Source organism: Vigna umbellata, chromosome 1, assembly GCF_029865625.1.
Source record: "Vigna umbellata cultivar VRB3 chromosome 1, Vumbellata_1.0, whole genome shotgun sequence".
Taxonomy (NCBI): Eukaryota; Viridiplantae; Streptophyta; class Magnoliopsida; order Fabales; family Fabaceae; genus Vigna; species Vigna umbellata.
This window is the reverse complement of record NC_142165.1, coordinates 24,092,736-24,106,237: the sequence shown is the minus strand read 5'-3', so window position 1 is coordinate 24,106,237 and position 13,502 is coordinate 24,092,736. Positions and strand designations below refer to the sequence as shown.

Here is a 13,502-nt window from a genome sequence, read left to right as displayed (position 1 = left end):
TCGAAGGAGGTGGTCATCCTTTGTGAAGATTCAAAGGAAGTGTAAGTTCGTCTCTTGTGGTTTCAAGAGAGGTGGTATTTCTAAACTCTTACAAATTGTTTTTCTTTGTGATTAATATTTGTAACTGTTTTGTGTTAGTGAAAAAGGTTTATCTTGTTTGAGATAAGCGACTGGACGTAGGATCCGAGTGATCTAAACCAGGATAAAATCACCTGTGCAATTTTTCTCTTTCCCTTACTCTGTCATTTATATTTAATTATCTGCTCAGTAAGAAAAATTAAGAGAAAAATAATAAAAGGCACAATAAAAGTATATAACCAATTCACCCCCCTCTTGGTTTGTTCCACGCTAATAATTCCGTTGCAGCGATTCTAACAATATGAATTTTCAGTTTTTTTATTGTAGTGCAATAGAGAGATTAGTTCATGGAAATGTGGGTACTATGTGATGTATTGGATTAAAGCAATCATCCACGCAGGAATTTATGTCAGTTGGTCAATGGTAAACACTTATAACTAATGCATGAGTTCTACTATTTTAGGTACCGCACTACATAATAACATTTTTTTAGGGGTTCAATGATCCATCACCAATATTGAAAGAAACCGTTGCCGAAATAGCACATGAATGGGCAAGTTGTCTTCTACAACATGGAGATTAGATTTTGATTATGTGTTGTTTAAGTTTTGATTTAGGTTATGTTTATATTTACAAGTTTAAGTTAGACTTTTTTTAGACTACAAATTTTAAGTTAGACATGTTATTGCTTATTTTGATATTAGAACTCTTTATTATGTATCAGACATGAACAATTGGAAATATAGTTGGAAATACAGGTTCTGTTATGAAAATTTATTGTATTTCAGATTTTGGTTTAATGATTAAACAAATAAAATAAAATAAAATATAGTAAATTTAAGTTTATTATGGTCACAACATACTTAAATTCATTGTCATTCTTATTTATCATTGTACGAACATCTAATTTTAACTCTGTTGGTCAATAACTGACTTAAAATACACATCTATAGAATGTAAGTTTATTGTAAAATAAACTTAAAAAATCCGAAATAACATACTTCAATTATAGTGTTGGTGATATTTCGAAGTTTCATTTTTGTGCCTTCTTTGCATGCATAATCAGAATTTCATAAAAAAACATTCATTATATTTTAACTTTATAATTTTATGAAAAATATAGAATTACAAATAATTAAAGTTTAGAAGGAAAAGCCAAAGATTTCGTAACGTTTATTGATGGACGGCTACAAATGGTGTATTGATTCAATCACCACATTGGCCACCGGGTCCCCCAAATTGGAGATTATGTGCGACAGTTCCTCCTTGATCTCCATAGTATTCGGCATTAAAACAATCAGGTTTGTCGACTACTGCCTCCGTCATGTGTTCTTCAGGTCCAAAATCTGTTCTTCCTCGATCTTGAATGGTGACATATATAAAGTAACAAGCATGAACAAAGTTGTTTTTTTCTGGAAAATATCCAGATCCCATTTGAGGACTGATACTGTTAGGACGTGTAACTGTTCTCCCACCCCACCCCACTCTCTCTGCCGAGGTCAGGTTTGAGAATAATCTCCCTGGATAATATCCAACTTCATTCCCAAACAGATTCAGCCACCAATTTTGAGTTTCTCGGTCCTGAAAATGTATATATATACTTTTTTGTCAATTACATAACATCATTCTTAAATTTCATACCCAATGTTTTATACACTTGATTGTGAAGTTTTATAGACATCGACGTCACCAAAGTAATAGAAAATCTAGTCTCAACGGGAACCCCTCCGTAGATAGATACGTTGGTCGCGCGTGCACCAAGGAACATATACGGATGAGTTTGGACAAAACCTGAGCATTGCAGATTGTAACATCCCGTCTTCGCGAAACTATCTGACTATATTAATTAAGTAAATAAAATTACCATATAGCATAGTATATATATCATTTTATAAGGTTAGTGAGGATATTATTACTAGAAAAAAAGAGAGTAAAGATTAAAAACAAGTCTCTTCTTCTTACTGTCCATGTTGCGTAGAAATAAGTTGCACTATTACCACCGTGCATCAGTGGAGACACCTTTAACACAAAATAAATTATAAGTATAAATTAAACTCAATAAATGTAATGAGCTAAATATATTTTTCTTCTTTAAATATTATTAAAAATTGTATTTAATCCCTAAATTAAACTATAAAATACTTAGTCTTTGTATTTTATGAAAGTTACGTAAAACATCATTTTTCATAACATGTGAAATGTTTCCAATTTAAAAAGTGGAGTTCTACTCTAAAGTATAATATAACATTCACATGTTATATGTTATGCGTTGAAGAGATGTTTTATCTGACTTTCATAAAATATAAAAGGGAAATAGTTTACAATTCAGTTTAGGGATGAAATACAATATTTTATAATAGTTTAAAAAAGAAAAATATATTAATTTAACCTAATAATAATTATATCAATTAAAACTCACATGCCACCCGAAAGAAATTTTGTTATTTCCTCCATTCTCAACAAATACATGGGAAAGACTTTCTTGAACCGTCGTCGTGAGTCTTGGATTATAAAGGCTATTTGTTCCATTAATTTTATAATAAGGACTGAATTCTGGTTTAACATGTATTTCTGCAATCTACAAAATTGAATTCAATAATGATTCAAATAAAAAAAAAAAAAAGAATGAGACATGCATTCCATAGAAATAAAATTACAAAATCTGAGAAAAACTTACATGAACCCAGGGAACACTTTGAAGCATGTTTTGATTATAAAGTAATAATTTTCCTTGAATGAGTTCTTCTTTTGTTGTTCTTCGAATGGGAACTGTTCCCTTTGGACATTTTTCTTCTGGAAGTCCAAATATGAATTCATTTGAATCCTTCGTATTTATCTTTTCAAATGAGTTATAACTAGGTTTTCTCTGTAAATAAATAAAACAAGTATTATAAGTAATATTGACTAAAAGTTAATCTTGTTTAAAAATATTAAGAAAAAATAATGTACCTGTAATTTATGATTTTTTAATAAAGGATGATCAAATGCGGGTTGCTTGTGAATGTCAACGCAGTCAACAATATATCCAAACTTTGTCTAAAATTCAAAATAGATAATATATAAAAAAATTAATCATACCTAAATTAGAATAGAATTGAACAGAAGAAGAATACGCACTTGAATGCTTTTAACAGAGGGTTTGTTAATAATTTTTAATTGTGTTTCTATCTCCAAATCATCTATGTGAATAGCATGAACTCTATGAATATCATGGCTATTTACCAACCACAATACAAAGAATAATATCTTGATCATTTTTTATGTGTCTATTGGATCACCTTGTGCAATTGCCTCTTTATAGCCATTAGCACTCGAGAAAGATTGGAGGATAATTGCATTGTATGAATCAACAGAAAAAACATCAGTTATAAATCATTATTATATTTATTGCTAAATTTATTATTTTTATTAAGAGGGAGGAGTTATAATTAATTATTACGTTTACTGAATTATGATAGTTTGCAGTTCTAATAAAAGAATTATTTCAACCTAATTATAACTAAATGTTATATCATTGTAGAAAGATGGATTGCAATTATTGTGTTTTAAATAATTTATTGATTACAATTTAAATGTTATTTTGAAATTTACTGTTGCCTAAATTTAGATCATGGAGGAATTATAGTTAACTATCATGTTCAGTATTACATTCATTAATCTTTATTACAAAGAAAAGAAATTGTCATCAATTATATTTTAAATAATTATAATTAAATGTTATATCATTGTAGAACGATGGATTGCAATTATTGTGTTTTAAATAATTTATTGATTATAATTTAAATGTTATTTTGAAATTCATTGTTGCCTAAATTGAGATCATGAAGGAATTATAGTTAACTAATATGTTCAGTATTACATTCATTAATTTATTACAAAGAAATTGTAATCAATTATATTTTAAATAATTATATTAATTATAATTTTCAAGACATTATTGCATTACATTTTTTCTTTGTATGGGTTAATGTTCAAGAGGATATAAAGTTTAATAGAAGGACCAATTAATTTCAATTTGAAAAAGACATTAACGTCATACACAAAAAATAAAATGAGATGAAGTTGATACTACGAAATTTGAGTTCTTATAATTTAGAATTTAAAAAAAAAAACTTATAAAGTGAAAACTTTTTTTTTTAATAAAATGCGTATATATATGTCCATCATTTCATATTATTACACAAAATAAATAAATTACTTAAGACCTCTTAATTTTATACTAATTATTAAAAAGTAATATTTAATATCTACCTATAATTTTATTTCATTAATATTGTCTTTAATTTTTATTATATAAATTATTTTCTTATTTTTAATATTTAGTATTTATTGATAATTAACCTTTTACTAATGCGATCTTTAATTCTCTTTATTGTTATACTTATTTAATATTATATATATATATATATATATATATATATATATATATATATATATAATATGTAAACAATTTGAAATAAAAAAGAACATAAAAGTATGTATTTTCTTAATTTTAGCATTAGTCGAATACGCGCAGGATCCTCCCTTGTTGAACAGATAATCATCACATTCCAACTTCATTTCTAAAGTTATTGATTTTGACAGTTTTTTCTCTGTATAGAAATATCACCGCATTTCGTAAAATTCTTTGTTGGACTTGACATATCCAATTTTTTTAAAACTTAATTTCCCTTTCTTATATTTAATTCTTCCTAACATTCACTGCACCCCTAAAGCACACCACACAATAACTATACACTTAATTTATCTTTCACTTTTCGCCCTAGTCCCCTTCCTCCACACCAAAGCACGCACACCCTTTTCCTCTTTCACTCCATTCTTCATTGCAAAAAATATAAATTTATCGACGGTCATTATTTGTTAAAAATTGTAAAAATTCGATGATAATTATTTTTCAACAGATAAAAATTATTTTGGTAAAAGTATTATTGATAAAATTTATTGACGAATTTCATCTCAAGATAATTATTAACACATATTTGTCAATAAGTACCAAGAGATAAATATATAAGTAATTATCGACATATATTCTTTCGCCGTAATTACTGATAGATATATTCTTTAGTAATTTTTGACGAATATATTAGTTATAAATTATTTATTTACTGATTATTTGGTTGTTTATTTTTAAATTTTTGATTTTGATGTCCCATTAAAAAATAATTTTATTAGATTTTTATTGTTGTGTTTCAGAGCTTCTCATTGAATCAATTTCTATTTTCATCCCAAAACAAGATTTGCAAGAAAATTAAAACGCATAAACATAAAATTCATTCACTCGTTCAAAATTAGAAAACAATTTTCAACAAAAAGTTTTCACTATCGTTCTTTATTTTCATCCATCATTTTCGCCTGATGTTTTAAAACCAAAAACATTCCCAGAAACCATTTCATGATTGTGAATTGTAAAATTAAAAAAAAAAAATACAATGAGTCCTTCCTATACCATTTACCTGGACAAACCATCAGAGATCCATGTCCTCAACCAAAAATCAAAGATTCAATCATCTTTATTTTTTTATCTTCACTACTATACAAAAAAGAAACACAAAATACACCACAGAGAGATCAGCAACTTCAACCTCTATGCCAACTTGCAGTATGACTTTTGTTAAGACAATGTTGTCTATAAGACGGGACCGTCTAATATTTTATATTTTGAAGTTTAACAAAATAACAATAAACGAAATATTATTGTTGAAAGAAATATTTGACAAAGTATAATACCTGCAAAAATAATATCGTTGAATGAAATATATCATATAAAACAAGCGTTACAACATCTAAGTGAACAAAGAAAAAGTTTCAGTAAATGCGCTAGAACCAAAGAATCTTATTAATAGTAGACACAATATTAAACGATGTATTACTATGAAAAGGTCAATGCATGATAAATGCACTATCAAATGATGTTTTAGTAAATGCCTATCATGACATTATATGCATCATTGAACAATATCTTTGCTAAACGCACTTCTATATTTTTCCAAAACAATGAAACATGTGCTACATAATGTTTTTGGTAAACACGCTAAAGCTGTAAACAACACTCCAAAAATATGTTGAAAAACACTTTTCTAAACGCACTCTTATACTAAACAAAGATAACTAAACGAAGTGTTGTTAAGTAAACGTCTGATAAAGGCTAAATGATACCTTCATACAAATGTTATTGTGATTCAACGATAAAATTCTTATGAATCAATACTTGGTATCTTGCCAAAAGTGATTAAATGATTTAAAAAGTTGTTTTGAACACGTAATGTAAAGCATTAAATGCACAATGTTTCAAACAACAAAAGTTATGAGAAAAAGAACACCTCTGTCAGCATATATTTCTACTCTACTTTGTGCATATGCCTATTACAAGTATCCACCTACTCCATCATGAACAAGTTAGAAGTGAACATTAGAAACAAAAGAGACATTCATAGAATGTTCTCTCTATCAAAAGTCGTGTTGAGGAGATCATACAACCTACTTTGGATAAAGCACTGCAAAAAGCATGCTTGCTTTGACACAATGACTTTAACCTATGGCTGCTACTTACGAAAAGGCTACAAAATTCTAAAGTTCAAAGATAATAATTGTCTAATGGATCTTTTCTCATGAAGCCTATAAATAGAAGAATCCTTGGTAAGAAGAACAAGAAGGATAAATACACAAACAACGTGAAAGATAAAAGAAAAGCTCATATTTGTGTAAGAACAAAAACGTTGAGGATATATTTCTAAGCCTTATAAAGTCACAAGCTTACATTTTGTAAGAAGAGAGAAAATCATACAAGATCTATTAGATTGAGTTGTATTGTAAACACATCCTCTTTGTGAGAGTTATCGTCTAAGACTTGTAAACAATTCGATTTATTGTACATTCTCAAGAGAATTCAAACACTTGGTGATTAGCTCAATTGAGTTAAACGCCTATTGAAGAGTTGTCTAGTGGAAACTAGGAGTGGGTGCAACTCAACTAGGCAGTGTATAAGGTAGATATCACGATTGTCTAATGGAAACCAAGAGTGGGTGAAATTCAGACTAGTCAGCATAACAAGTGTTATTAGGATTGACTAGGGTTATGTAAGGGTGGTTCAAAATACTCAACTAGGCAACGTATTAGGTAGATACTAGGATTGTCTAGTTGAAGCTAGAAGTAGGTGAAACTTAGACTGGTCAACGTAATAAGTGTTACCAGGATTAACTAGGGTTACCAGAAGTGGTTTAGAATACTTAACTAGTCAGCATAACAGGTGTTACCAAGAGTGATTAGATGTAACCAAAAATGATGCTAATACTCAGTTGTAATCTTGTTGAGATTATAGTGGAACCCACTAACAAGTCTTAGAAGATAACTAGACATAACTTAGTTGAGTGAACCAGTATAAAACAATTATATGTTTATTGCTTTATCTTTACAAAACATTTTATTTACAAACACTATAGTGGCTAGCAAAGCTAATCAATAATAAACATTTTTGTTATTAAACGCCAATTTTCACAAGGTTTTGTCTTTCTAAAAACAATGTAGTAGCTTCGCTAAAAAGCTTGAAAAACACTTTATCTTTGAATGTGTGGTTTTGACAGTGTTTTACAAATTAGGCGTCTAATTAACAATGTAAGACCCGAAAAAATACGAGTCTTAGAAATAAAGTAGTTGAAAGACAATAAAAGATATAATTTTGGTGGGTTTAGATATTTAAAAGAGATATTATTATTATTAGATATTATGGCTAAATAATAATAATAATATATATTATTGATAGACTCAATATAATAAATTAGAATAAAAAGTAATATTATAAGTGAGAAAATATTAGAGATAAAGATGAGTGGATTCATAAATATTAAGATATAAAGAAAGGGGTGGTTTTCTATTTTAGAAACCCTAGCAACTCTAAATCAAAGACAAAAAACAAAGGAAGAAAGGAGATTGGCATTTTGGGAGAAGAAGAGAGAGAGCAACGGGAAACTCTTAGTGTAAAGGAAGATTAATGGTGTTTTAGGGTTGTAAATAAAGCCTTCTGATTGGCCAAGGTATGTGGAAGCTTACCTTTGTTTGTTTGATGTTATATGCCATGAATTATTGATTATCTTGATTGGTTAAATTCTAGTTTTCTTGCATGTGTGCATAATTATGATTATGATTATTTGTGATTATTGTTGGGTAAGAGATTGTGTATGCTTGGACATAGGGTTTATGTAATATTTATGATGGGTTTTTCCTATAAATGTATTGTGTATGTTTTGTTGGGTTATCCCAATAAAGGGTTTGATGCTAAGAGAAAACAAAGTTATGATGCTTGGGGGTTTCCATGCAAATAATGTAGACCATTAGGTCTCACTTTGTTTTAGTGGAGATGAGTTAAATTAGTAGGGCACATTTGATTCATTTGAAGAGAGAGAAAAGCCAAGTGAGAGAGATAGGAATAGAAGAATTCACTAACACAAAAATAGCTTTTAGGCTTTTGACTTCTGTTAAATGTTCGACGTCATAGCGGGAGACGTTAAATTGACGTCTGTTATCTTTGAACAGACGTCAATTAACGTTTGTTGCACTTACAACATACATTAATTTTTGGGCTGTTTTTTTTTTTAAAAAAAATCGTCAATGTTTTCTTTCATTGAGACCATGAAAAATCAATATCGAACACAAGAATACACCACAAAAATTTCAGAAATTTTAGAAGTAGTAACAACCAATTAAAAGTGCAACAACCAATGAAAATGTAACAACTAATATACATAAAAATCCAAATGAAACTAATTGTGAAGTGAGGGAGTAGACAGGTGGCGATGTGACGGTCCAAAAATCGTCGTCGCGAGCCCAAGAACTGCACTAAAAGCCAATGAAAACGAGTTTTAATCGGTGTAAATAAAAGATAATGGTTCCAAACGTAATATAATAGGTGTAAAATGATTTTAAACGGTGCAAAGTGGAAGAAAAACTACTTGAACGTTAATGGTGAACGAGAGAAAGGAGAGGATGAAGTTGATCGCGACGAGAGAGAAAGCGCATAATTGGTGCTCGCGTTCTGGAGTGGGTAAAAATGCAGAGTATTTGACGTTAGCCACCCTTCCCAACTAACGTCTAGGTAGTTTTTCTCGCTCTTTGCATATGTGTTGAAGATGGAGAACATGAAGAAGAAAGGTTTAAGCAGGGGTTGAAGAAGCGTGATTTTGGTTCGTCCATAGTTCTTGTATCCGATTCCAACATGTAAAAGGAATTGAACAACAGCTTGTATTTAGTTCTGCACCCTCTACATTCGGTCCCACTACATATTGGAGATATGAACACTGCTTGTATTCGGTTCTGGTTACCTTTGTATTTGGTTCGGGTATTTTGTTCACCATGGTCTGCGATTGTATTCGGTTCCATGATGGCTTATTCGGTTCCAACTTCCCAGTGTTGTTGGATGACTATATAAATAACATGTATTTTGCTAGCTGCAAAGTTTGGTAAGAGTGTGCTATTATATATGACCTAAGTGCTTGAATATTATCTAACCATATACTAAATGACAATACAACCATGTTTCCTTTCTTATTAGTCATGCAGATTGCAAAGCATTTTATGTGAATTTCAAAATAATTTATGAAACTTGTCTTGTATTGAAAAGTGATATATACATTTTTAAACTAAAATAAAAATTATTTTATTTTACTAAATTACAATTTTTTTACATTTTCAAAATTAATTTTAATAATTTATTTTATTTTATTTTTCTCTTTATAAATATTTTTACAATTAAATATAACATTAACAATTACCATTTTATATTACTTTAATAATTAGGGGCATTTTTGTAATTTTTTATTTCTACCAATTAAACATTTTTTTTATCTGTCACATCGGTCAAATCCTACACTAATTCTCGGAAACTTTACTTCCAAATCCACTCTCACTCACCTCTAAATCCACTCAAATAAACAACAATCAATTCACCCTCAAATCTCCTCAAATTCATTCACTCACTCTCCCCCAAATCATTCCTTCAAAGTAAACACACCCTAAGAGAGCTTAGGAACCATTGGGGGAACCTAATTTCGTCCTCTCTCTCATCTTTCACATTCGACAACCTCTCTTGTTTTATTTTTATGTTCCATTAAGTGTTAAGCCTCTAAGATTATCCTATTGTAATTCCTTAATTGGATTCTGAGGTTATATTGAAATAATTTGCTTATTCTTTTTATTACTGTTGTGATTTATGTTTATTTATGTCTTTTGTCTTTAAATCAATTAAAAGTAATGATTTTTATGTGGTAACAAGTTAGCACAATGTTAATCTACATGCATATTGATTATATGAGTAAAAGAGTTTCTAATTAAAATTAAGAATGTACTTTTATTAAGGTTAGAAAGTTTCATATGATTGAATGAGTTTTTGTGAATAATTAAGAATGTACTTTGATTAAAGATAAAAAATTCAACAAGAATTAATTAATAGTTTGTTAAAACAAAATCGTCTATACAAATAAACGATCTCATGTTTTGAAGTTTAACCAAATAATATTAAAACAGGTTAATAACCAGAAAACAACCTAGGGTAAAAACATAATACTTAAAGCCTAAACCCCAAACAAACAAAAACTAGAACCTAACCCCAAACATAGAAATCATAGGAAAACACTTAAGCTAGAACAACCAGACACATGACTAGACAATGTCTTGTCTAAAGGTGTCCAAGAGAGAATTGAGCTAAACGCTCAGTGCTTAAAATACCTGAAGTAGGTATTTGGCTTCTCTCAAAAACAAAAATAGGTTGAGACAATGTCTTTGACTAGAACATTAAAAAACATAACTATTAAAACTAATAAGAAAGCATAAACAAGCTAAATGTTATCTCTCTACAAAGACACAGAAGTCAAAGAAGTGTTTACTTGGATCAAAACGATACCATGAAAGAACAAACACCTAATTTGTGTTGAAGTGTTAAATATATGTTTGGTATCTCTAATTAAAAAGCTTAATTGAAAAATGCTACCTGATGGTAGGAAATCAAAAAGCACTTTATTGTTTTAAGCGAGCATTAAATGATATTAAATGTTCAACGTAAAAAATAACAAAAGTGATAAGAAAAGTCATATCTGTTGCATGCACAGTTTACTCTAATTTTGCAGATAAGTTATTCTACACGTATCTACAGTGCTACAAATCAAATATCAAATGTGGACGTTAAGGACAAAAGAGATAATCATGGAATGTTCCTCTCTTAAAGAAAAGTCTAAAAAGAACGTACATCCTACTTCAAGCAAAGAACTGAAAAAGCATGTCTGCTTTGACAAATTTGACTTATACAACTGTTGTTGTGAAAAGAAGAAAGAGAAAACACAAGCATCGAGGCTACGAACTACATACGCAGTCTAACGGGCGAATATTCATAAAGCCTATATGTTGATAGGGGGAGCTTAGTTTCTATACATATTGGCATGTTATGATAAATAGGTTTAAATGATTAGAAATGCTTAAATCATTAACATGTTAGTGCTAGATGTTTGAATCCATTCATGTTTAATGAAATAGGTCTAAAATAGATTAAGAATCTAATTTCTGGTAATAATAATCAATTACATTAGTGGTATAATCCATTAGATTAAGCCAGAACACTTAGAAAGCTAAATAGGGGCAAATCACTCTGTTATAATCAATTATATAAGTTACATAACCGATTAAAATAGAGAGAAAGACATAATCTATTATATAAGTTACATTATATGTTAAGAACACTAGTGCAAAAACAACGTATAACAGCACGCGTTCAACGTCTAACCACTCAATAGCCAACGTTAAAAATGACTGGTGGCAATTTTGTAAATAAATGCAATTATTAAACGTCGTTTAGAATTATAATTCGACGTAAAAGGATATAAAATGTCGAATGCCTCAACGTTAGACGTCAAAAGGTTAGTGAATTCAATAAAAATTTGAGCGGGAGATTGAAAATTCATTAGCTTTATCTTAGCGCGTGAGACCCTCTTCTCTGCTCAAACTTTTCTCGAACGAAGTTTGACGACCATCACATGTAATCTTTCTTTCATTTGATACAAATGCATGTTAATTAACTACTTTAGGTATGATTTTCGTTTTGTTTTCACCGATTATTTTCGTGTTCTTGTCCTTCATAGGCACATTCTGCTTTCTCTCTCACTGGTGACAACACTTTATTCCGATAAACCCACCTTTTGAAGGTTAGTTTCGTTTTGGTTTTGAAGAACTTATTTGTTGAACTTGTTTGTTGTTGTTGTTTAGTTGAACTTGTTTGTTGTTTGTTATTGTTATTTGTTGTTGATTCTATATTACCGTTCATAGTTATGCTTTTTAGGTCTTGTAGAGTTGTAAAAAAGGATTACAATTAATTAAACAATATAAAAAAATTGATTAATGTCGTATATTGACAAAATACGACTTCAAATTAACGTCATATATTGATGAAATTTGACGTTAAATTAACGTCATATATTGACAAAATTCGACGTTAAATTAATGTTGATTTTTTAAATTCGACGCCAATTTACGTCTCCCAATATGACGTCGTTCTCGAATTCGATGTGAAAGGCCAAAAATATTCGACGTTGTATATTGTTTTTATACTAGTGGGAAGACAAATGGATGACTAATGAGACTAAGTGTCAATATAATCGATTATATAAGTTGGATAATCGATTAAAACATAAAGTAAGGTCTAATCCATTATAAGCATAAGTGTTGAAATAATTGATTATGCACATGCTATAATATGTTAAAACAGAGAGAAAAGCATAATAGATTATGCTGATAATATAATCGATTAAACTGTGTCAGGATTTAAATCTTCTCTATAAACCCGACTTGAGACTTGTTTATTTAACGTTCTAAGTTGCAAATACTAACATATTTTTTGAGATTTTAGTACAAGGTCTCTCAAGTATTGATCATACATTCAAAGATTCATTCAAGATTAAGTGGACTTCACTGTTATTGATATATCTACACTAGAAGAGCGTGTTCTGATCACTGAATCATTCTTTATACATTGTGTCGCAACCGGGATCGCGACGAGACAGCGACCCGAAAAACAAACGGGTTTGAGAAAAAAAGATTTTAGGAGTCGCCACCATAATTTATTATGGACAAACTATGGAAAACCAAAAAAATAAGACATTGTCTGCGAAAAGTAGATTTTTAGGTTCGGGAATCGGTTACGCGTAAGGAAAGTGTTAGCACCCTATCACGCCTGCCCAAAGACAGTACCTTTAATTAAATGTAAAAAAGTTGACGTGGTTTTTTTTTTAAATGTTTAATTTTCCCTAAAAAAATAATATAAAGAAACTATTAAGAGACAAAAAAAATATTTTTTGTTTTATGAACCCGACAAGAATTGACCTTGGTCCTACGTACATCCATTTATAATGGACAATCAGGGATCACGTAGTTCTTTATGTAGAAAAAGG

At 29.5% G+C, this 13,502-nt stretch overlaps 1 protein-coding gene across 1 annotated transcript; it reads right to left on the bottom strand.

Annotated features, from left to right (window-relative positions):
• Positions 1-1,201: 1,201 nt before the first annotated feature.
• On the bottom strand, positions 1,202-3,333 carry LOC148204960 (protein neprosin-like). Its single transcript, XM_088109615.1, has 7 exons — positions 3,196-3,333; positions 3,028-3,114; positions 2,756-2,944; positions 2,498-2,656; positions 2,041-2,097; positions 1,769-1,915; positions 1,202-1,659 (listed from the first exon to the last, which is right to left on the bottom strand). The coding sequence occupies exons 1-7, from the start codon at positions 3,331-3,333 to the stop codon at positions 1,285-1,287; spliced, it is 1,152 nt and encodes a 383-aa protein (XP_087965741.1). The 3' UTR covers positions 1,202-1,284.
• Positions 3,334-13,502: the final 10,169 nt, after the last annotated feature.

Coding starts and splice junctions, on each gene's coding strand:
- LOC148204960 (XM_088109615.1), bottom strand. CDS start 3,333: ATGATCAAGATATTATTCTTTGTATTGTGGTTGGTAAATAGCCATGAT. Junction 2,945..3,027: donor TAAAAAATCATAAATTACAG/GTACATTATTTT, acceptor ATTTATTTACAG/AGAAAACCTAGTTATAACTC. Junction 1,660..1,768: donor CTAGATTTTCTATTACTTTG/GTGACGTCGATG, acceptor ATACATTTTCAG/GACCGAGAAACTCAAAATTG.